The sequence below is a fragment of the Lupinus angustifolius genome, chromosome LG20 (assembly GCF_001865875.1).
Source record: "Lupinus angustifolius cultivar Tanjil chromosome LG20, LupAngTanjil_v1.0, whole genome shotgun sequence".
Lineage (NCBI taxonomy): Eukaryota > Viridiplantae > Streptophyta > Magnoliopsida > Fabales > Fabaceae > Lupinus > Lupinus angustifolius.
In genome coordinates, this window is record NC_032028.1 from 18,123,328 (window position 1) to 18,146,887 (window position 23,560).

At 30.2% G+C, this 23,560-nt stretch overlaps 2 protein-coding genes across 2 annotated transcripts; one reads left to right on the forward strand and one right to left on the reverse strand.

Moving 5' to 3' along the window:
- LOC109336722 (aldose 1-epimerase-like) lies at positions 3,340 to 7,682 on the forward strand. The gene is made up of 5 exons (XM_019573495.1): positions 3,340 to 3,634; positions 3,780 to 3,829; positions 5,260 to 5,383; positions 5,517 to 5,624; positions 6,943 to 7,682. Exons 1-5 carry the CDS (start codon positions 3,460 to 3,462, stop codon positions 7,587 to 7,589), a joined length of 1,104 nt encoding a protein of 367 aa, XP_019429040.1. The 5' UTR covers positions 3,340 to 3,459; the 3' UTR covers positions 7,590 to 7,682.
- Positions 16,506 to 23,241, reverse strand: LOC109336721 (probable serine/threonine-protein kinase PIX7). Its single transcript, XM_019573494.1, has 7 exons — positions 23,156 to 23,241; positions 22,613 to 22,798; positions 19,972 to 20,288; positions 19,715 to 19,850; positions 18,499 to 18,635; positions 18,284 to 18,407; positions 16,506 to 17,214 (listed from the first exon to the last, which is right to left on the reverse strand). The coding sequence occupies exons 2-7, from the start codon at positions 22,776 to 22,778 to the stop codon at positions 16,748 to 16,750; spliced, it is 1,347 nt and encodes a 448-aa protein (XP_019429039.1). The 5' UTR covers positions 22,779 to 22,798; positions 23,156 to 23,241; the 3' UTR covers positions 16,506 to 16,747.

Here is a 23,560-nt window from a genome sequence, read left to right on the forward strand (position 1 = left end):
GTTGATCCCAAGATCATCACAGAATTCCTCAAAAGAGGAGTTTTGAAATTCTCCCCCATGACCACTTCGTATAGCAACAATTTTTAGAGATTTTTGATTTTGAACTCTTTTAGCATAAATGCTAAAGGCTTTAAATGCCTCATTCTTATGTACTAAGAAAAGACTCCAAGTATATCTAGAAAAATCGTCTACTATAACTAGAGAATAATAATTTCCACCAAAGTTTTTTGTCCTTAAGGGACCAAATAAATCCATGTGAAGTAATTGTAATGGTCTATCGGAAGAAACCATGTGCTTTAGTTTGAAAGAAGTTTTTGTTTGTTTACTCATTTGACAAGTACTACATAGTTTGTCTTTAACAAACTTCATTTTGGGTAAACCGACAACTAAATCTTTCTTAATAAGTTTATTCAAATGTTCTATGTGAATGTGAGCAATTCTTCTATGCCAAAGCCATCCATCATGATTATCATTTGCTATTAAACATGTTATAGGTAAAGCAAAATTCATGTCAATCATATATATATTATTTATTCTCTTACCAATAAGTTTAGAATTATTCTTACTTTCAATGATGCATTTATTTGGGTAGAATGACACATGAAATCCTTTGTCGCATAATTGACTTGTACTTAGAAGGTTGTGTTTGAGTCCTTCAACATATAGTACGCCTTCTATAGTTGTTGATGGTGGCTTTCCAATTCTACCGACTCCAAGAATTCTTCCCTTGTTGTTGTCACCATATGTGACATAGCCTTTGTCCCTTAGAGTGAGGAGAGAGAATTTACTTTTATCGTCCGTCATGTGTTTTGAGCAGCCGCTATCCAGGTACCATAAATTGCAAGCATCTCTCATGTTTTCCTACAAAACAAATTAATTTTTGTTAGGTATCCAATATTTTTTGGATCTTAGATGGTTAGTACCTTTCTCAACCCATTTAAATTTTCCTAGGGGCACCTCATATTTTCTAATTATGCATGTGTTTGGTGTATGTTCATGAATTTTACAATATATACATATGAGTTGATGAATGTGTATCCTAAAATTTTTAAATGTATGATACTTTCCTATAGTATGTCCTTGTCATTGTTAGGGTAATTTGTACTTCTGGTTACTTTTCCACCCGGGTGCATATTCATAGAGATTGGTTGATTAAATTGCATGAAAGATAATTAATTATGAATTTGAATATTCAGCATAATTTGAATATGAATGACATTGTTTGATTATATCTACTACTTATATCGCTTCATTATCACAATCATAGTAATTTCATGATGTGATTATCAGTTGGTATCTTCCTCCTTCTTATATTTTCTTTTGGCAAGTGCTTTGTCAAAACACATATTTGTTGTAGATTTAGTATCAACATTTAAACTAAAAGATCTTAGATAATGTATAATCAAATGTCATGTCGATATTTGAATTATTAGCTCTGATATATAAATTTTTTAATGGTCTTATAATTTTATTTTGCATAAATTACTTTTTAGTTTTGGATTTATTTTCTTTTTTACCCTAGATTTTATGAAAACATGTGCGAGAAATTAACTTTAGAAAATATAATGTTTTATTAATAATAACATTTCTGATCTCAATGAACTAATTTTGTAATATTTCAAAGAAAAAACTATATGGAACATGAACCTCTGAATAATTTCATATTTTGAAGATTTGAATAAAAAATAATTTTATATTTTGGAATAATGTAATTAATTTTAGAATGTAATGCATCATTTTGGAATAAAGTAAATTTTGAATAATTTCATATTTTGAACATCTGAATAAATTTGTTTTAAAATTTACTCTCATTTTGCTATCATTACGCACTTTCTTTAAATTTTTATCATTTTTCAATCACTATTATTATAATTCTAAGTGTGGAAAATAAGGCGTTCCAATATCCTCTCCAATCTGAGAATGGCAACACCATTTTTTATTATTATTTATAATGATTTTAAATGAGCAAAAAAATCGAAATGAAAATTAGATATGGATTTGTGATGGTTATATTTCATAATGGGATTGCGTTGTTTAGGCGAAGGAGATTGTGGTCAGTAAGGTGAAGTCCCTTTTCTCTGCCCTTGTCTCTATCATTGCTCCCACTAGAAGTGATCATGATTGGGATGGTAGATGGGGTAGTCCGTATTATGGGATTAATTCTTTACGTGATTATCCCTTCCCACAAATGTGGCTCTTAAGAGTAAAATTATTAATTTTTTAGTTATCATAGTGATTTAGCAAAACTTTACAATATTAGACCAAAACCTTGTTAATTAATTGAGATAAAAGTATAATCAGAAAGTTTAAAATAGAAGGATCATGCTCATGTTTTAAAATATGAGTAGCTTAGCTAGCACTGATTTATATTTATATAGTGGTTCAATGATTTTTTATAAATAGGCTCTTTTGTTTTGGAAGAGTTATTGATGTTCATATATTAATTTAATAATATTAGCATACTACTTAATAGAGCAATACTTACCGCAAACAATTTATTGTTTTAATATTAAAAATAAAATTACCATATGTTCATATTCAAGTAATAAACCCTTCCCTAGAAGAAATAGTCTCATCATATTATAATATTTTTTTATTTATCTTTTTATTTTATTTTTTATCAACGGGTGTTGGTTCAAGTGGTACATGTTTGATTTCCCTTAAGCAAGAACCCAGGTTCGAGTCTTATGGATGGAAAAAATGCCCGTTGGGAGAGTTAGCCCCACTTATCTGTGGATGTGTCCGGCTCGGACAAGGTACCTGTGGGAAACCAAAAAAAATATTATAATATTTTTGACTTACATAAAATTATTTCCAATAAATTAGACGTGCAGGGACGACCAGAAATTAATGATAGTAGGGCCCGAGAAAAATATATATTATACACGTATAAGTAATAAATATTTTTCAAAAGCATCATATTATTTGCAAAAATAAGTCAAATATATGCTCATATATAGGAGAGATCTGTTTACACCAAATTTAAGTTATACTAACTACATTCAATCTCAATCATTCATTTTTTTAAATCCAACAAAAATGGGTGATCAAAATAAATGATGAAAGAGAAAAAGAGAAATCTTAAATAATTTTTACATTTTACTCATTTGGTCTATTGGATTTAATAATATATATATATATATATATCTCTTTTATTATTTATTTCGTTCACTCATTTGGTCTATAAGATTTAAGAGAATGAATGACTAAGATTGCATGTAATTAGTGTAACTTAAATTGGGTGTAAACAAATTCTTCCTCTAAAACAGAGATGCATATAGGTATATATATATATATATATATATATATGTATGAGTTAGAGAGCCACAACATGTTACTGAAAGCTACAGACTGCTTCTATAGCCCTCAATGTTCTCTTGCTATCCCTCTATAACCCATTAAGCACCATTTTCAAAATCCTAGCTTCATATATATAATATTCTTTTCTTGTGTAAGAAAATGACCAATATATTTGTGCTGCTGTGTTTATTCTTCTTAGCTTCTTCTGGTTTTGTTAATGGCTCTATTAAGAAGGACCCTATAAGAATATTTGAGCTCAAGAATGGTGATCTTTCTTTAAAAGTCACCAATTGGGGTGCAACACTTGTTTCCCTTGTCCTTCCTGATAAAAATGGTATGTACATATATATGCCTATGATTTGTATTAGTAGTGTTTATAAAATAAAATTTGAGCTTTATAAACTTGTTCCAAAGTTGCTTCTTTATGAGCATTTTTGTTTAACAAAATATTAATTTCATTTATTGTTGTTTGGCTTCAGGAAAATTGGGTGATATTGTTCTTGGATATGAATCTCTCAAGGATTACATTGTAAGTATGCAATATTTGTTATAAAACATTGTTCGGATTCACGAAAATTGTGTGAAATTGTGTTTAAGAATTACCGATCTTCCTACTTAGCTTAAGCTTTCTCAGCTTAGAAATCAAATAAAGTTTACTCTATAATTACAAAGATTGTACAATAAAATTTTACAAAATTTGACTAAGTTCACATAAATAAATATTTTTTATATCTATTTTTCTCTCTTTGATCAACAATTTAATTACTAAGTAAAAGCAAGTCCACACAGTTCTTGTGGAAAGAGATAAGGAAAACTTCTGGATGCTCTTCCACTTGTATTGATTCACACATAACTTTTTCACTACGGGGAAAACATGTGATAGCTAAGGGTAACAAAACTTTGTGCTTTCTTTATATACTTTATCACACATAACTTTTTCTCTACCGGGATGGCAATAAGCACGCCTAATTTACACCCAAAATTTTGAAACCCGCTATATATTGAAGTCTATTTTCTGATAATGAGTTACATAGACTTATGCATACTTGAATTTATTATTCATTCATATATTTATTTATATATATAACACAATTATAATATATTAATGCATATATATAATGTAATCATGTTAATTTATAAATGTGTTTGTTAATGTTGTTAATAATGATATTATGTTATTAAGTAGTGATATTATGTTGTTAATTTATATATAATATAATATTATGTTGATTAAATTGTTTTCACTAATTAATTTTTCTATCATAATGTTCAAATGATGACTTTGTTTTCTATTTTTGTTTGAATAAAACAAGATATATTTAATAATCAATTTAAATTGTATTTATAATTTTTATTGCATAAATAACATATAAAATTATAAACAAACACACAATTGTATAAACTATTCTATATTATTCTTGATATTTTCTTAATTTTTTCATACCCATAAATCTATTGAGTATCGAAGGACCCACTAATAAAAAGACCCATCAAATATTCACAGAGAGTCTGTGGCTGTTCTGTGTCAAAAAATGAAATAATGATACAGTTCCAACTAGTACATTAGGATATCCATGTACACTGATTGTCATCCCTAGTTTGAGGCTATTACTTTCATTCAGCCTTGCTATAAATTTATTTATCTTTTATGTTTATTTTCTTTTAACTTTGAAAACTAAGTAAATTTAAGAAGATGAACTTCAAAGACTTGTCTAAACATTGTAAGAAAACAAAATATGGAGGCTATATTCATGTCCATATGAAAACTTTTATCACTTAAATAAATAACCATTTAAGAAGTTCAAAGATGTTGAAAAAGCACTGGAACATCCAAACGTGCATAGAAAATGCCATGATGTTCATATTGTTTATCATATTGTTCTCTCTATAGTTTTGTTTTCTCTCTCAGAAATAATAATAACTCTTTGATTGCAATTTACAATTTGAAAATATTTGCAGAATGACACAACATATTTTGGAGCTACTGTTGGTCGTGTTGCTAACAGAATTGGTGGAGCTCAATTTACTCTGAATGGAACCCATTACAAATTAATTGCTAATGAAGGAAACAACACACTTCATGGTACATTTGTTTTACTACCATAACTATATTTATAAACACACAATTTCTAATTTTGTAATATAATTGTATGGCTTATATATTTAGCTTCCCACATCTCATATTGAAGATTTTCTGATACTCTCTTTGCCATTAGGTGGACCCAAAGGATTCACTCATGCTCTTTGGAAAGTTGTAAGGTATCAAAGAGAAGGTGATAGACCAAGAATCACCTTCAGTTATCACAGTTTTGATGGTGAAGAAGGTAAGTAGTGTCATTATGTTCATTTCTTCTTCTACGTGGATGCAGTGTTTTAAATTGCGGTTGGGTGGTGATTGCAGTCGTGGTTACTATGATTACAGTCATTGCGATGTGGATCGTGACTATTTCGGTGTGAACTATTTTGTGAGTAAAAACATATTTTTAACATCGATACGGTTTGTTGCGGCGTGATACGGTTGCATTGCAGCCTGATGCAGTCCAAATGTGGTTGCGTCACGACCTGTTGCGATAACATCACCGTGATTCGGTATTACACCGTAATTGAAATGTCTTGCGATTGCGGCGACCACTACAACCACAATATTGTGGCCATATCACGTGTTGCGATCCCCAATTTGTGACACTGAGTGGATGGTAAAAGAATTCATGAAAAACTGAAATTTTACTTGAGCAAAATAATGATTATCTCAAGTTTGTGCCCTTCTAACACTCTTTTTATTTCTACTTTAAAAATTATTGACCATATATTCATTATTGTTTTAAAGAAGTCTTTTTATTTATCATTAATTATAAGAAAACAGAATCTCCTACGGTGTACAAAAGAAACTTTGCAGTTGAATACATTAATAAAAGTAGCTAAATATAAAAGGGGTTTGTAAAAGAGAGAAAAATATATTACTCTTTAGTCTTTACTTAATGATGTAAAATTATATGTCTATATGGACAAAAGTGAATCACGTGGTTTATATAGCATAAATAGTAACAAATATTTTTAACCCACTTGTCCATTAGCCTTTACTTAATGATGAAAAAGTATATACCTATATGAACAAAAGTGAATCACATGGTTTATATAGAATATAGAATAGTACAGTAGGTTTAACCCACTTGTTCACTAAACAATTAAACCAATCTAACAATTTTTTAATTAACACTAATTAACCACACTCTAACCATACCCTAACTCAGATTCAAATTGTGATAAGCATAATATGATGTGACCACAATATTGTGGTTGCAATGACTGTCATAATCGCATCACATAGTAATTTCAGTGTAACATCGAATCACAATGATACAGTCACATGAGGTTGCATCACAACCACATCCCCAGATTAATATTTGAGTTGTATCAAGTCATATTGGATCATATCGAATTCTAAAAAAAATTGATCATAATATTTCACACTACAATATGCATGAGGACAACCATACAATAATCATAATTACAATCATTACTCTAATTGCAACCACAACAGTTATTTAAAATATTGCAATTATTATTGTCATTAGAATAAGAGATGGAAATGTAAATATGGAAGTTTGTGATGTGAATTAAAATTAAATATTTGTGTTACAGGATTTCCTGGTGACCTATTGGTAACTGTGAGCTACATTCTTGGGAAGAATAGTTTGAACATAATCATGAAAGCAAAAGCAATAAACAAACCTACTCCAGTGAATCTGATTAACCATGCTTATTGGAACCTAGGAAACCACAACAGTGGTAACATTCTAGATGAAGTTGTTCAAATCTTTGGATCAAAAACCACACTTGTTGATGATCATCTAATTCCTACTGGCAAATTTGCTTCTGTGAAAGGAACCCCATATGATTTCCTTAAACCACAAATTGTTGGGACCAGAATAAACCAGTTACCAAAGACTAATGGTTATGACACTAACTATGTGCTTGATGGTGCAAATGGCGAAGAAATAAAGGTGGCAGCTATAGTGCATGATAAGAAATCAGGTAGGGTTATGAAGATATCTACAAATGCTCATGGATTGCAATTTTATACTGCTAATTTTGTCAAGAATGAGAAAGGAAAAGATGGATTTGTGTATCAACCTCGTTCAGCACTTTGTTTGGAGACTCAAGCTTTTCCTGATTCAGTGAATCATCCTAATTTTCCATCAACTATTGTGACCCCAGAAAAGCCTTACAAGCATGTCATGTTCATTAAGTTTTCCACCAAAGATTCATATGCAATTTCACCTCTATAAGAACTGTGTTTTCAGCCATATTTTATGACTATTTTGAGTTCATGGAACATTGGTTTATTAAAATAAATAAGAGATTGTGTGAACTTCAATCTTGATATTTGAATACTAAGTTTTAAACATCACATTTCATAATATATTTATCTTTATCTCTGACTAGCTTATACTTGTTTTTACATTGATGTTCAAAAAATGATATGTAGTTAATGCAAGTACTATCATTAATTATATCCTGTAATCAGTACAAAGGAAAATAATATTTTCCATAGTTTGATTGTATTTAATAGAGAGAAGGAAAGAAAAAATGGTAAGAACATTTTTTCTCTAATATCCAGAGAAAAACTCAATTGGTGAAGATTATCGACATATTTTCTTGTTGCTAATTGCCTACTCATTTCAAAAAATTGATACTTTATACTAGTCATACCTATAAAGTTTTCTATAATTTTTCTTTTAACTTTTTTTTTTCATTTTTTATCATATCAAACAACTAAAAATCATCATATTTTATAATCACAACTTCTCTTTCTTCAACCTCTATTTCTTAACTTTTCTTTGTAAATTGTAAGAAACACTTAGCACTTTATTAGAGAAGGGATGGGAGTATTACCTGTATGATAAAGTGTGTCAATCCATCCATGTATGAAAAGTTTCTAATCAGATTTTTTTATAATTTATGATTTTAAGTAAGTTTATGTTCCTTTGGCCAATCAAAAAACTTTTATAAGGAGTGACACACTAATGATTTTTGCAATGGTAAATAAAAGACATCAAGTTATATATATTATTGTTGATCATAATCAAACAGGGAAAAGATGAAATATTATATGCTAGGAAATATTCTCAACGCATCTCCTTGTCACCCTCAAGAACATGATCTTCATCTTAACCAACTCATTATCTCTTATTTTTTAATGAGTAGCAAACTCCGACAAATGTTTTACGGTATACATTTATAAGGTACATTCCATTAGTTTCAATAGTGCATTGTAATTTTATGCTTCGTTCACTGTTTTTTAGCTTTCAAATGCAATGAACATAAAGTATGAAATAAGCTTTGCAAGTGAATTGTTGGAGAAATAACATAGATACGAGTTATTGTTTTTTACTTTTAAATGTAAATAAATAAAAGGATAAAAGTATTAGAGAATATTAGTTTCGCTTTATTTTTTATGGTAGTTCCTCTCTAGTACAGGATATAATCATTCTTCTATTCAAAGTTGATGTCTTTTATGTACTATTATAAAGATCATTGGGGAGATATTTTTCCTTCAACATGAAGCAAAAGTACAATTGAACACTTTTAAAATACAATATGATAAAGGAGGTTTTGAGAAGCACTTTTCTTGTTATGTTGATGGGTTGACGATAATAAAAAAATGGAACATTGCATAGATTAAATAAAGCACTAACATTTCAACCCCCAATTGTATTTACAACCTACCTATTAATAAAATAATGCATCTTCCATTTTAATAGTAAACTCTTAGCTAAAACAAAATTAAACTTTATTACCATATTATAACCTTTCGTTCTTTAGATCGTTAAAAAATCTTCTCACTTTTTCTTTTTTATATTCACATAATTACTATACAATTTATCAACCAATTTAACTATATTTGGGTGAAGAACTTCACCAAGATAACTAAATTTACCCTTTCTAATGACATAGCATGATGGATATTAATTTTTTTTTAATGAGGAATGGGAGTAGTAACGTTTTATCTTATTGAGTAGAGAGCCACTGTATTCAATGAAAAAATAAAATGGTTGAATCTAAATTTAGTTTTTGTTAAATTTTTTAGAGTAGGCGTTATTATTGGGAGAAAATCAAATTGCTCACACCTCAACTCAGGTTATTTGGGGAAATAATCTTTTATTTATTGGCAAAAAATAAAATTATTAGAAATATATTAATGGTACAATAATAATACAAGGATAGAACAAATGAGAATTATAAATTACAAATAAAATCAAAATAAATTCATAAACATTCATATGGATTGATTATCCAATAAAAATAAACCATTGTAATATGCTTCATCTTTCTCTCATTAATCCGTAACTTCCTCTTCCATGTTTCACAGCTCACCCTAGTTTGCGGAAATAATTGATATACTTGTAAATGTTACTTGGACTTTCTATCACTCATTATTGTGCATGCTCTTGATGACTTCTCAAGTTGAATAATTTGAGGCTTCTTTTCCATATAAGTACAATATATGTGAAAAGATTAAGATCCTTTCAATAATCCGTAATTAAAGCTAATAATAAGTTTTCTTATGAACACTATTCAATAGAGATTGAGGTAGATGAAAGTCCTTTCAATAATCCTTAATTAAAACTAACAATAACTTCTCTACTCCGATCGGATAGTTAATCCTCTAGAATGTCTCAAAAGTCGTCTTGTGATTACTTTTGTTCTTTTTTTTTAACGTGTAACTATTACTTTTATTGAATAAAATTAACTTTTGCCAATAAAAAAATGTGAAAGTCCTTTTAATCAACTTTTGATTCATGAGAAGGAAACAATTGAAAGCACGCATGCTTTATTAGAGGATGAGTATCTATAAAAGACACAAAATTATATCTTGATCATAATCAAAATGATAAAAGTGTTAACTATTAAGCTAACGAATGTTGTCCGTATCTTCACTTGTCATCCTTGTAACATGTTCTTTACCTCAACAGCCATGCTGGAATTTCAAAACAAATTACTTATCCAATCCGTTATAATGTATTTTTTTTCATGAAAATAACTTGAGTGTGGATGAGTTAAAAAATTTTAAAAATGATTTATGGTATACATGTACAAGGTAAATTCCAATAGTGCCTTGTAATAGTGAACTCGTTTAGGAGCCAAGTAACACATAAATTATTTGTCAAAGGTTATAACTCATCAATGCTCAAGTTATTTTCAACAAAAAACATACTAGATAACAAGATGGTTAATTAACCTTTGTTGATAAAAAAATTACGTAGTTGAAATTCTAGTATGGTTGTTGAGGTAAAGCTTATGTTTTCGAGAGTGACAAATGGTGGTGCCGGCAACACTCCATAGCATAAAATTCCCACTTTTATGTGTTTGATTACATTAACAATAATAGAAGTTGATGTCTTTTATGTAACACCACAATGGTCATATGAGGTGGATAATTGTTTTCTAATGAAGCACAATTGTTTTGTAATGTTTCCATCTTATTAAGCAAAACTTAATTGAACGGATCTCAACCAAGGCACAATAGTTTTCAAATTGTAAAATTGTATTCATTTGAAAGTACAAATTTTGAACACTTTTAAAATACAATATAATAAAGGGAATACCATAGAGATTAACTGAGGCAATAAAATTTCAAACCCCTTAACACATATAGTTAAAGTAACAAGGCATGTTTCGTTTTAAGAAAATATATTTCTTTGGAAAAAAATAATTTTGAATGAAAACTTGCTTAGTAAACAAAATAAAAGTTAAAATACACCCAAAGCAATTACCTAATCACCGTATATTTTCTCTTTCTGAAAACTTGAGTGTACCTTGCCCATGCTATCAAAATGGTTCTTCACAAGTTTGTGCCCAACCCACCAAGGCATGATGAGCATCATAAGGTGGATGTGCTATCATATTTGATGAAGATATCCAATGGTTTTGCTATTATTTTTGTTGAAGTGGTAGTTCGTAGGTTGTTTATGAAGGTGGTGGATGTTGATGGAAGGGCCAAAGACTAGGTTTATATACTCTCATTTTGATTGCCACAAGGGTCCAATTTTATAAATAAAAAAATATATTAAATGGTCTAGGATCAATGGTCCAAATAGTATCTAGCTCATTGTTTTAAGAGAAAAAAATGTATGCATAATATATAAGATTTATACAATATCGTTGTATCATAAATCATTCATATTTATTTTTTATTGATTTGTCAAAAAAATAATTCAGATAAATGAATAAGAATCTTTACACTGACAATATTTAGGTATTACACTATTATATTTCTTGGGAGTATATCTACTGTGAAAATGTGTTGCTCAATGTGTCTCTGCTTGTGATTGATTGAAAAAATATATATTTAAGTTAAAAACTTAATAATTAAGAATCTTTCTGACCAATTACAAGAAATAACATATGAAATAATATATTTTTTTGGCAGAAGATATTCACACATTGTAATGGTACAATCATGATATTGGTACAATTTGTTTAAAAATAAATTCATTTAAATTTAAACCAGTAATATATTATCGTGGATTTGATTGAGATCATTGCTTATATACCATATAATAAAACCTCTATTTTTATGTATTCTGAATTCATGATTGATTAAAAAATAATAAATATCTTGCAAAAGTCTATCTATAAATATTAGTATAAAAAGAATGTTATTATCATAATCTCTACTTGACAACTAATTTCACATCTATTGAGGAAATTAATTATTTTAATTTAATAAAAAACATAAAATAATTATAATTATTATTTAACATATGAAAATTTGTTTTAACCGAAAATTGTATTATAGAAAATATGGAGGGAATTTACTTCAAGAATAAGTTTAAAAAACTTATACACATCTTAGTCATCAATTCTAGGAAACTCTAATGATTTATAAATAAGTTGGACCCTCTCTCTTATAAATATATAAAAGTAGTTTAATTTGATTATATTTAAGATAAAAATATGCATGTTCATTTCTAGTAATTGGGATGATATGTAGGGACTTATTCAAAATGAAATAAAGATGTGATAATCAATTCATACTTTATCTATCCATATCAATCTTTTCAATATCTCCTTTTTAGAGTAAAAGGAAACAATTTATATAATACATGTGATTTAGAAAAAAAGGTAACAAATTATATAATAATTGTCATCCATTTTTATATTTATATTGATTGATTTATTTAGTATTTTTCTACTTCTTCACATTTATGGATTATGGGTGTTGAAAGGAATGCAATGAATGTAGTAGAGAGATAAAATATATCAAATCTTAAAAATGATTTTTTATATTTTGAGAAGCGCATGATTTAGTTCCCGATAACAATTTTCAGTTTTTAAGTTTCTTTAAAATGTGTAACACCTTTTTCTAAAAAAAAAACTAAAATGTAAAATATAAAATAATTAAAATTTAAAATCCAACTACAAAAATACAATAATATATACACACTAATAAAAGTTAGTCCACAAAGTCGTGCAGGGAAGATTCTCAAATTCTCTTCACATAATTAGCATTTTAAGTTACTTGTTTCAGCCCAAATATGTATGACATGATAAATATGAAGTAGGTGTTATTGGCTTGGTACAAAAGGGGATGAATGAACAAAATAAACATATCAAGAAGGAAGATAATTAAAATCATTTTTTAGATAGTGTAATTGTTTTCTTTGGATGATTTTTGGATGTAATTTGGAATTCTGAGATTGATAGAAAAAACTAAATACAAGAAAGAGATGCAAGAGTATAAAATATTGGGAGAAATTAGAGTAGGGTTTAAAGTGGATATTATAATGTAAGAGCAATATATAATAATAATTATTGTAATAAAAAAATAGAACAGAGACATTAATTTAAAATTTATATATAAGATAAAAATATGTAATATAGTATATAATATAATTTTATAGTAATAATTATATTATAAAATATGATAAACATGTAAGTAGTTAGAGATAAAAGGATTAAAATGATAAAAAGTAATATAAAGTTATGAAAGAGAATAATACCTCTCACTATGAAAACATAAATATTCATACAAGATATTATTCTAAACTCACCATAATAGATTTCAAAAACTACAAATAGCTTAATATAAACTAGAGTGATGGCAGGTATTTCGTGTTTGCCTACCAACATTTTTACCTTTTTGATATCAAATATTTAAGCTTTATATATTTTATTTTGGTGAATTGAAATATTTTTTATTGTGTGCACTTTATATTATATTTTTTATCTTTATTTTAATAGTTAAATTAATTAAGGTGAGAAGATGGTGGTTATATATAATTATATGGTTTTTTTGTAGAAATTAAAAAATGTTAAAGACAAAATAGTAAAACCAAAACATGGTAATAATTACACCATGTTTTCCCTTTATATATAGTATAGAAAGTATAAATATAGTAAATAAAATAATATTTTTAACTCAATATTATTTTATTTCAGAAGATATAGATTCAGCGAGTGGAAAATAACAGATAAAATAATTTGTTTTAAAAATAAAACAAAACATAAAATTATTAGATAATCATACAAAGATGGATTGCCCATAAATCTAAAAAGTAAATTAATATGTTTACTTACACATTTAAAAAAGTGCAAAACGTTGAGGTGTGTAAAGGGAGACCCATTACATCTCACACATTTACACCATTTATAATGAGTGTAATATTCATTGGCTGACATGTAAATTTATATACAATGAGTATATTATTTACTATTTATTTAGTCAAGAATCAATAATGATTCAAAATGAATGATAGACGACATAGTGACAATGTAAAAAACTCTTATATACTATTATATATTATTATATACTATCATTCATTTTTTTCTCTATAAAAAACACTCTCATTAAGAAAAGTAATAAATGTATTCATTATCCCATTGTGCAAGGAGCATATATTTTATTCTATAGTTTATGTCACTCTATATATCATGAGTTTATAATTGGTCAGAAAAAATATATTTAAGTTAAAAATTAGTTATTAAATTTTTTATGACCAATCATAAATTCATAACACATGAAGTGATATACATTACGAAACAACGAATGTGTCAGCTTTTGCAAGATAAAAAGTGGAAGGGAAACCAAGGATTTTCACCCAACATTGTGAATGGGAGAGCTTCTGAATGCTAGGATTGAAGTCAGGTGACCATAAGAGTAACCTCAAGAAGCCAGGATGAAGGTTCTAGGTACTAGTGGCAAAAGTGTTTCTCATGTCCTCCACATTTGAAAATGAAAAATCATAATACCCCTTACCAAGAGAAATCATGCTCCATTTACTTATCATGCTCCACAGACTTGTGAGCTTAGCTTTAAGATCTAGAAACTTCGTGGGAGTGTCTCCTTTGGAGAAGATGATTCTTCCATGAAGGTAATTTTTGCACCTCTTAAGGCCTGCCTGGTATTCATCTTCCGGTATTTTGACAGCTATGAAGTCACCTTTGACGCAAGGTTGGGGGAGTTGAGATAATGAAATATCACATGCATTTGTCACTACTTGAGCAAATAACTTCTTGACCGGCTGTGGTTGTGTTTTCAGCTGTGGAGAGGGGTCAAGACCATCCAGGAAGTTCCAAGGTATCGGGTTGTTGCACATGATGAAGCAAGAAGATTTCCAAGAAGTTTGGAGAAGATCCAATAATGTAGGAAGAAATCCCAGATCTTTGGAGATGTCAAGCTCTAGCAGAGCATTTTAATTTTATTTTCTTCTGATAGGGAATTTATCAATAGGTAAACTGATAAAAAGAGAAGAGATGTTGAGAATATTCGGGTTGATTGTTACATAATCTACACAATAGATATCCTCCTATAATTGAACAATTCCCCTTATAAGTAAGAATTTTGTATTTGGTAGTCTATTCTGAAAGAGTCTACATGTGAAAGTAGTGACTTTCAAATGGCCTTTGATGTCCAAAGGATATTGATACTAATATTATTGCTTTTAGTGTGTTCCCTTTGGTGTATCTATTTGATAAGGAGCTTATAAGTTGATTTGACTGAAAAGAGGTTTCATTTGTCATGAACCCACACCCGCGAGTTTGTTGTATGTCTACGTATTTTGAAATTTTGAATGTCTTCTAAGAGATACTTGATTTGCTAAAGTACCATTGTAGAAGATTGTATACACCAAGTTAGATTCCATTCTCATCTCTCCTCCAACCATCTTTCAAGGTCACTTATGAGTTCATCCCTACATTGACTTAATTTGAATAATTTGTTGTACTTCACCATAAGATTTCCAAATCCTAACATTCCAGATCCATTGCATGGTGTTCATCCCTATGCCAAGTAAGTTGTAGATATCTCTTACAAAAAGTAAATGTTTTTGTGGTGGAATTAAGGCCGTCTTTATCAGGATGGCCGATAATGACAGACCCATATTTAGACCTCGATATTTGCACTGTCACTTTTAGTTTGAATTCTCTATTTCCATTTCCCTAGTAGAGCTAAATTGAAACAATGTATGTTTTTAATATATAACCCTCCATCGGATTTTTCATTGCAGACATTTTCCTATTTGACCAACTTTATCTTCCTTTTGTTTTCGGTCCTGCCCCACACCAAAGGCTGACACTTTTAGTTTGAATCCTCCATTTCTATTTCCCTAGGAGAGCTAGATTGAAAAGATATATGTTTTTAATCCCGAACCTTCCATGGGATTTTTCTTTGAACACATTTTCCAATTAGACCTAGATTAGTTTCCTTTTACTGATATCTTGGAGCTTTCGCTACTTCAACATGTAAATTATAGATCCTTGTTTCCTCCAATCGAACATTATTTGATAGGACCAATGGATATCTTGCACCAGGTCAGCATTTGTGATGCATCTGCTTCAGTTTCCCTTTATCTTGAAAATAGTTGCTGTAATTAAAAATGTAATTGAGCCAAAAACACTATGTTCACACTCGACTTGTGTGATAAAAAGTACACCAACTTTCATTCATAAGAAGAAAGTAGCATTGTTCTCATTACCTTCATTGGTTGAGTACACCAACTTTCTTATATAAAGACATTATTAACCCAATTTCACACTTCAGATAGGGAATTTTAAAAATTCTATACCTTATGGAAAACATTATATTAAATAGAAAACCTCAACCGATACAAGTGCTAACACCTTAACCCGTTTTCATTTGTTGATATATATGTTACCTAAAACTTGATAACTAAAGATTCTAGTGCAATCATAGAGGAGAAAGCAGAATACTGGTGTGCATTAAAATTTAATCATGTTCATTAAGATTATACTTTGATTTGCTATCTCACTTCAATATGGTTTGAAGCACAACAACAAATCTATATTCTAACATAATTGGATACCAGACAACTTGCTGCTACGCTGTAACTGCATTCCAAAAAGATATAGTCATGGCCATAAGAAACAATAAAAGAGTTAGAACTACTATTTTGAACACCCTATAATAGAAATCATTCTAATTTCAAGGCCTTTTTTCACCACTAGGTTTTGGTGTTGGAAGGGCATAATTTTGGTGATGATGTGGGGAGGGTTTGAAGCGAATTAGTGATTTTCTTTCCGATGAGCTTGAATCTTGATTAGGCGGGCTTGGCTTAACGGGTCGAGAAGAGGACGATGAATATGGCATATCACTTATCTCGGTCAATTCTCGAACCACTGCACTCATAACAGGTCTCGCTTTTGGATCAAAGCTAAGACATTGCCCAGCCAACCTTAGACCCTTGGAAGCACCATGTACTGGAAATTGATCCTTAAATCTAGGATCCATTAGTTCATTTAACCTTGATTTGTACTTAAGCTTTGACCGTGCCCATTCCACTAAGATTCGTTCACCACGAGGCTTATCGTTGTCCACTGTTTTTCGGCCAGTAAGCATTTCCAATAGCACAACTCCAAAGCTATATACATCACTTTTCGATGTAAGGTGTCCTGTAACAAGATACATCACATTAGACATTTGCATTAGAACAAAAATTTGCATATGCGTGTTTGGAATGTACAAAATGGAGAATGAATCTGCAATGTAAGCAACATGAAGCATTAATTCTCTTCTTAAGAAGGTTATAGTTTTACATTAACTAATATGGTTTCCTTATATAGGGTTAAAGTTGAGGATTTGAGCATGAACTAATATAATTCTCTTCCATATTTAAACTCTCAAGTGAGTGAAATCATGACCGCATGTTCAACTTTTCTCTATTGAGGCTGCCGCATTTTTTGCAATTCTCAGCATCTGAAAGAAGCGGTTCATTATTCTAAGGGTCATTGTCTGCATTATTTCTATCATATAGAGCAATAATGAGGGGGAAAACATTAATGAGGATTGGGATGTTGTTATGGCACTCGGACATTTGATCTCTGTGGCTGTTGAGAAAAAAATGGAGTTTATTAGCCAATGTTGTGATGCAGTGGAATTTTTTATGGGTAGGGGAGAGGGAAATTCTTCAGTTGTTGGGTTTGAACCTAGGTCATCACACTTTATGTCCCACATATCTACTAGTTGAGTAGTCTCTTGGGAATTTTTGATGTCGTGAGTACCTTCGTGTTATAAATTGTGTCTACGATTGGTTTGCGTCTATTGAAATTGTAGGAAAATGTGATCAATACGACCACAACAGTGGTTATAATATTGTTGTGGAGACTTTCAAAATTATATTATTGTGTCTACAGTTGCGTTGCAGTTGAGGAATATAATTTAAAACATTGGGTATCTTAGATCTTAGTAGTTAGGTTAATCATGGGTTTGCTTTGGGTTCTTCATCTGCATTGGTGTTTATATCCTATGACCTATCATTTTTATTATGATACTTTCTAGGGAAGATTTTGCTAGTAACTATTTCTATGGTTTTTTTAGTACACCTAGTACTACTTGTAATACTCCATCACATCATAAATAAGCAACATTACCATATATTGAGATAAAAATCTTTGAATCAAGTTAACAAGAGGCAATTCAAAGTTCAAACTCAATGGCAGAAAAAGGATGAATTATACTAACCAGTGGTTACATACTCGGGAGCTGCATAGCCATGTGTTCCAAATACCTGGGTTGACACATGGGTTAAGTCTCCAACTGGTGCATCTTTAGCTAACCCAAAATCAGAAAGTTTTGCATTATAATCCTGAAATATTCAAATGTTATATAAGATAAGGAAGAGTTGCATGTTGGTCAAATTAAAAAACTAGAATATTATGTAACAATGTTCTAGTTACCCGATCCAAAAGGATATTTGATGTTTTGAAGTCTCGAAATATAACAGGACTTTCTGCTTCTTCATGCAGAAATGCAAGGCCCTTAGCAGCACCAAGCAAAATTTTAATTCTGATAGACCATGGAAGGTACACATTTCCTGAAAATATATGATGTTATTACATTATCATAATGGTTAATTCAGGTAGCATTATTCTCATTACCTTCATTGGTTGAGTATTTAATAGAAGAGTCCGTGTACTAATGGTACTAATTAAGCAATTCAAAAATGGAAATAATGCACTATATAACATATTTTTACCTATTAACATACATGAAACCATAAATTTCCATTGAAGAGTTTATATTTGGTTCATAAGCAATGCACCAATAACACACATTAATATACCCCTAATAAAAAAAAGTAATATTGCTTAGATTTTGATCGCCAATTACATTTAGGACCAGCATGTAATACATGCATATTGTAGAAAGTAGCAAGGTATCTTTCTTCCATATTAATATCACTCTTGATTACAAGATTATAACATTATATTCTATAGATTCTTCACAAAATTTCTTACTTTTTCTTAATAAGCAAGAATGTTAGACCCCGATACAGGAAAGAGCTATATATACTTAGTGGGACCTGGAGGGGAGCCATAATACCTCGACTGGAATTAGCTCCTCCTCCTAATGACAAGATTTACCCCTTAGGCTTTGTTTGGGAGTTGAATTTTGGAGGGGAGAAAAGGAAAGAGAAGGCTTGAGAGTCATCTCATAAGTGTATTTCATGGCTCCCATGCTTTTCATTTCTCTTCCTTCCTCTCCAAAATTTAACTCTCAAACAAACCCTTCAGGGTTGTAAATTGATTTCTCTTCAAACCTCAACTCACAAACAGACCTAAGGAAATTAGTCCATCTTTGGTGTATAAGGGCACCTTGACATCTTCAAATTGTCTCTCAGAGTTGTGAAATTATCAAATAAAACCTACATTATGAAGACCAAAGTCTTGCCCTATTCCTCAAGGAAAACAACATCGTGGGAAAAATATTTTTCTTTCTCCCTATTATTGAATCGAAGATACAATGTGCTCTTCTTTCTCCTTTAATTTCTTTAGTATTTCCAACAACTTACTATAGTATTTCCAAAGGTATTGTTATAGTTTAGTAATGATAAACATGTATATATGGATATGATAATGCAGAGTTCTTTATGTAATAAGTTGGAAGACATACTCCTAAATAAATGGCGTTCCAAGCTTCCTCGACACATAAACTCGTAAACAAGTAGCCTTTGTTCATCTTCAATGCAATATCCAACCAATTTCACTAGATTTGGATGAAGAAGTTCACCAAGATAGTTAACTTCAGCCTGCCAAAAAAAGAAAATAAGCAACAAATAAATAATAATTTATGCAAAGCATAGGCACTTTGCCAAGAAAAAATTTGGTGCAAATAAAAAATAGATTTAGGGTTAATAAAAGGTTCCATACAAGCCATTCCTTATGACCCTGAAATCCATCATGGTTAAGAGTCTTCACTGCAACTGGAATTTTTATTCCATATCTCAATGGAGATTTTTCAATTGGATTGAGCCATCCTTTGTATACAGTGCCAAAGCCACCCACCCCAAGAACATGTCGAGCTTTAAAATTATGTGTTGCCAACTTAAGCTCATTATAAGAGAAACTTCTGAGATTTGGATAAGCCTTTAGTTTCTCACTTATGCCATGATGGGATTCAGATTCTGAATTCTTGTTGGTTGAGGATACTGATTGGTCTCTATCATTACCATCATCATATTTATTTGCTGCTGATTTACATACAAAAGATGTCAGATCAAATATAATAAGCTATGAAACATGTGAATTAGACACTTCATAAAAGTCTAATAGTTTGTCATTATTGAGGAATAATAGGACCCAAATTTTATGTTCTCCCTCCACTATTTTTGTTGAGTCTTATTAAGAACAATATAAGAAAGAATGAAGTTTCGTCATCTAATATAATTTTAGTCTTATAAAAAAAGAGGCAATAAAGTAAAACAAATTCATTAGAAAAATTATGTAAGAACAGTAATTGCAAGTTAATCATACTAGTAGTAATTACAAAACGGAAATTCTAATATCACAAATAGAACGGCTCAATTTTCATGTTTGTTGTTGGTGCAACTGAAGTAGTCGTTGCACAATTATGGTAACAAGCAATCAAATAAAATGTAGAGAACAAATAGAAAAGAGAAAGACAAGAATTTGTTAATGGGGTTCGGCTAATTGTATTGTGTCCCTTGTATGCGACTACCAATATATTATGAGAGAATAAATATTACAAACTCTGACACACTTATGGGCCCAAGACCCATATAAGATGCTTCTAATTGGTACAAGTTCTAGCAAGGAACTTGAGCTTAATATATAGTTTTGGTCTCTCAACTTCAATTCAAGACAAATTCAGACTTCATATAATATTTCAAGCATTCTCGACAATAACCATCTTGATTGAAATAGACTAATATCACAATATTTAGGAAATATGTACAACAATCTTCACCTTCGCGAATATCTAATTTCACTTTTCTTAATGCCTAATTCTTTAACAACACTTCAATATAAGAGCATGTCCCCCTTCAACAAAAGACATTACGAGTACCATTGACAATGTTACCAAGAGCCTAGCTCTCCAAACTTATAGTGTAGCTTCATGTATTGTCATTCAATGGAACACACCACATAGCTCTACACCAAAGTTCACCAACAACTCCCTTTTTCACTACTCAGCTCAACTGAACCATGATGGTTCATTTGAAATCCTCAATAAATACCAAAATTGTTTATAACGACAATCATACTTCAAAGAAATACCACTCCCCACCTTAAAAAGTATATCCACAATGTACCTTGATCAATGTCAACCAATGCTGATGTCGCACTCGAGTATCTAAGTTAATGTTCGTGTCACACTCGTGCATCTAAGCTAACGCTCGTATCACACTCTAGTATACAAGCTAATGCTCATGTCACGTCTTACATCTTTACCAATATTCCATTACACATTGCATCTAAGCCAATGCTCATGTTATACCATGCGTCTAAGTTAACCAACGCATGTATGGTCTAGTGGATCCACGAGTAATTAACATCATTCTCTATGACGCTATGGAAAAGCTATAAGGATAAACCACTTATCATCTCAATTAAAATCATCCTCTCTAGCATGTACAGAAATATTGGCATCACTTGTCTCAAAGGCTGATGTTCCACATGGGTCCTTGTCTCATACATGGATTTAGATCCAACATGGTGGTGGACACCACCATGATCCTATCATGCTTCCTTCTCCCTTAACTCATCTAGTTTATCTTCACATAGTGCCTTTGGGAGACCTTGTCCAACCAACACATCTTTTATCATCCTTTGCTACAATTGAAAATTACTAGTTCTAATGAGTTTCTCCACCATGAATATGACGAATGAGTGATGAGTCATCTACCAATTGTTGGGGCAATGGAAGGGTTCATTATAAAACCTTGGGAGCAGCTATCAATATACTATAACAAAATAAGGATTATCAGCTTTAGCACATTCATGAGCCCAAGACTCACATGACTCTTTTAATTAGTAGTTGTAATAAAGAACGTGAGTCCAATATATAGTATTGGTCTCTCACCTCCATTCTAACCGTATTTAATATGGAATTCATATAATAATATATTTCAAGTATCTCCAACATTTCTCTCCCTATTTCTATACAAAAAATGTGAGATTCAAGTAGAAATTTTTATAAAAAAATAGTGTTACATATATAGCAAGCAAATGGTTGAAGATAGAACTTTAGGGTTCCATGCTTTCAAGAAACTATATCTAAAATTTAATGAACTTGATCAAATTTCCCATTATTCTATTAATTGACCATTAAAATATTTTTCGGAAGGTGATAGGGTTGAAGACAATTAAGGACAAAAGACCGATTTTATGAAGGGAAAAGAAATGAGCCACCTTATTAATATACGAGTCAAGCAGTTCAATATGTGTTTTTATTAAAATTGATCATAATATATAATTATAATTATAATTATAAAATCATGTAAACTAAAGAGAATAATAGAACATAGAAAATCATCTTATTTGTTTTTACCTCCTGAGGAATCTCCAGTGTTTGACCACAAAGCCATGCAACCTAAGGAAAACATCATTTTGGTCCAAACATTTGAACCAGTTTCCTTTTTTACATCTTTGTCACTTTTCCCTTTGTATCTTTCTAGAAACAAAGGTCGAATTTCGAGACCTTGAAGAGGTACCATTTCTTGAATAATTCAAGCCCCTGTATATGATGAATTATATAAACTTCAGTGCCAAATTCAAATGAACAAATTATAACAATAATGGGAAAGTACTTCAGAGAATAGAACGAGAAAGGATGTAAAAATTCTAAATTTTGAAGCAAATCATAAAAATGAACAATAATTCAATAAAGAGTTAAAATTTTAGAATAGAATGAAACTACATTCTTTGTGCTTCGTTAATACAAATTTACTTATAAAGAAAAGATTCATTGACCATGAAAATGTAAAACGGAAGAAGAAAAAAAATCCAAACTTTGAAACATTTTGATCATGAAAAATGGCTTAGACCATAAGGATGAAGGTTATTAAATCAAACAAAGAATCAAAAGCATCACCTGAGAGAGCTAACTTGAGTAAAACTGTAAGCAAAAGAAAAACAATTGAGACAAATCTAACTGGATGAATTGTGAAAGGAGTGAAGCCTCAATACTATTTTGTAAGAAGTTGGGGCATCCCTGAAGGGGTGGGGCACAAATAAAATACAAGTAAAGAACAAAATATTTAATAAAGATGAGGATGAGATCATATTAGATATCATTGATTCAAGTATTTTTTATTAATTAATTAAAATATTTTTATTATATCAATAAGGAATTATTTTCTTTTAAGATATGTAACTATCTCTCCCAATAAATATATTACTATATCACAAAGAAGAAATAACAATTATATATTGGATATTGCAATATTAGGCTGTTACCTGCTATTATCTGGCCTACAGGTGCAAAAGTACATTACTT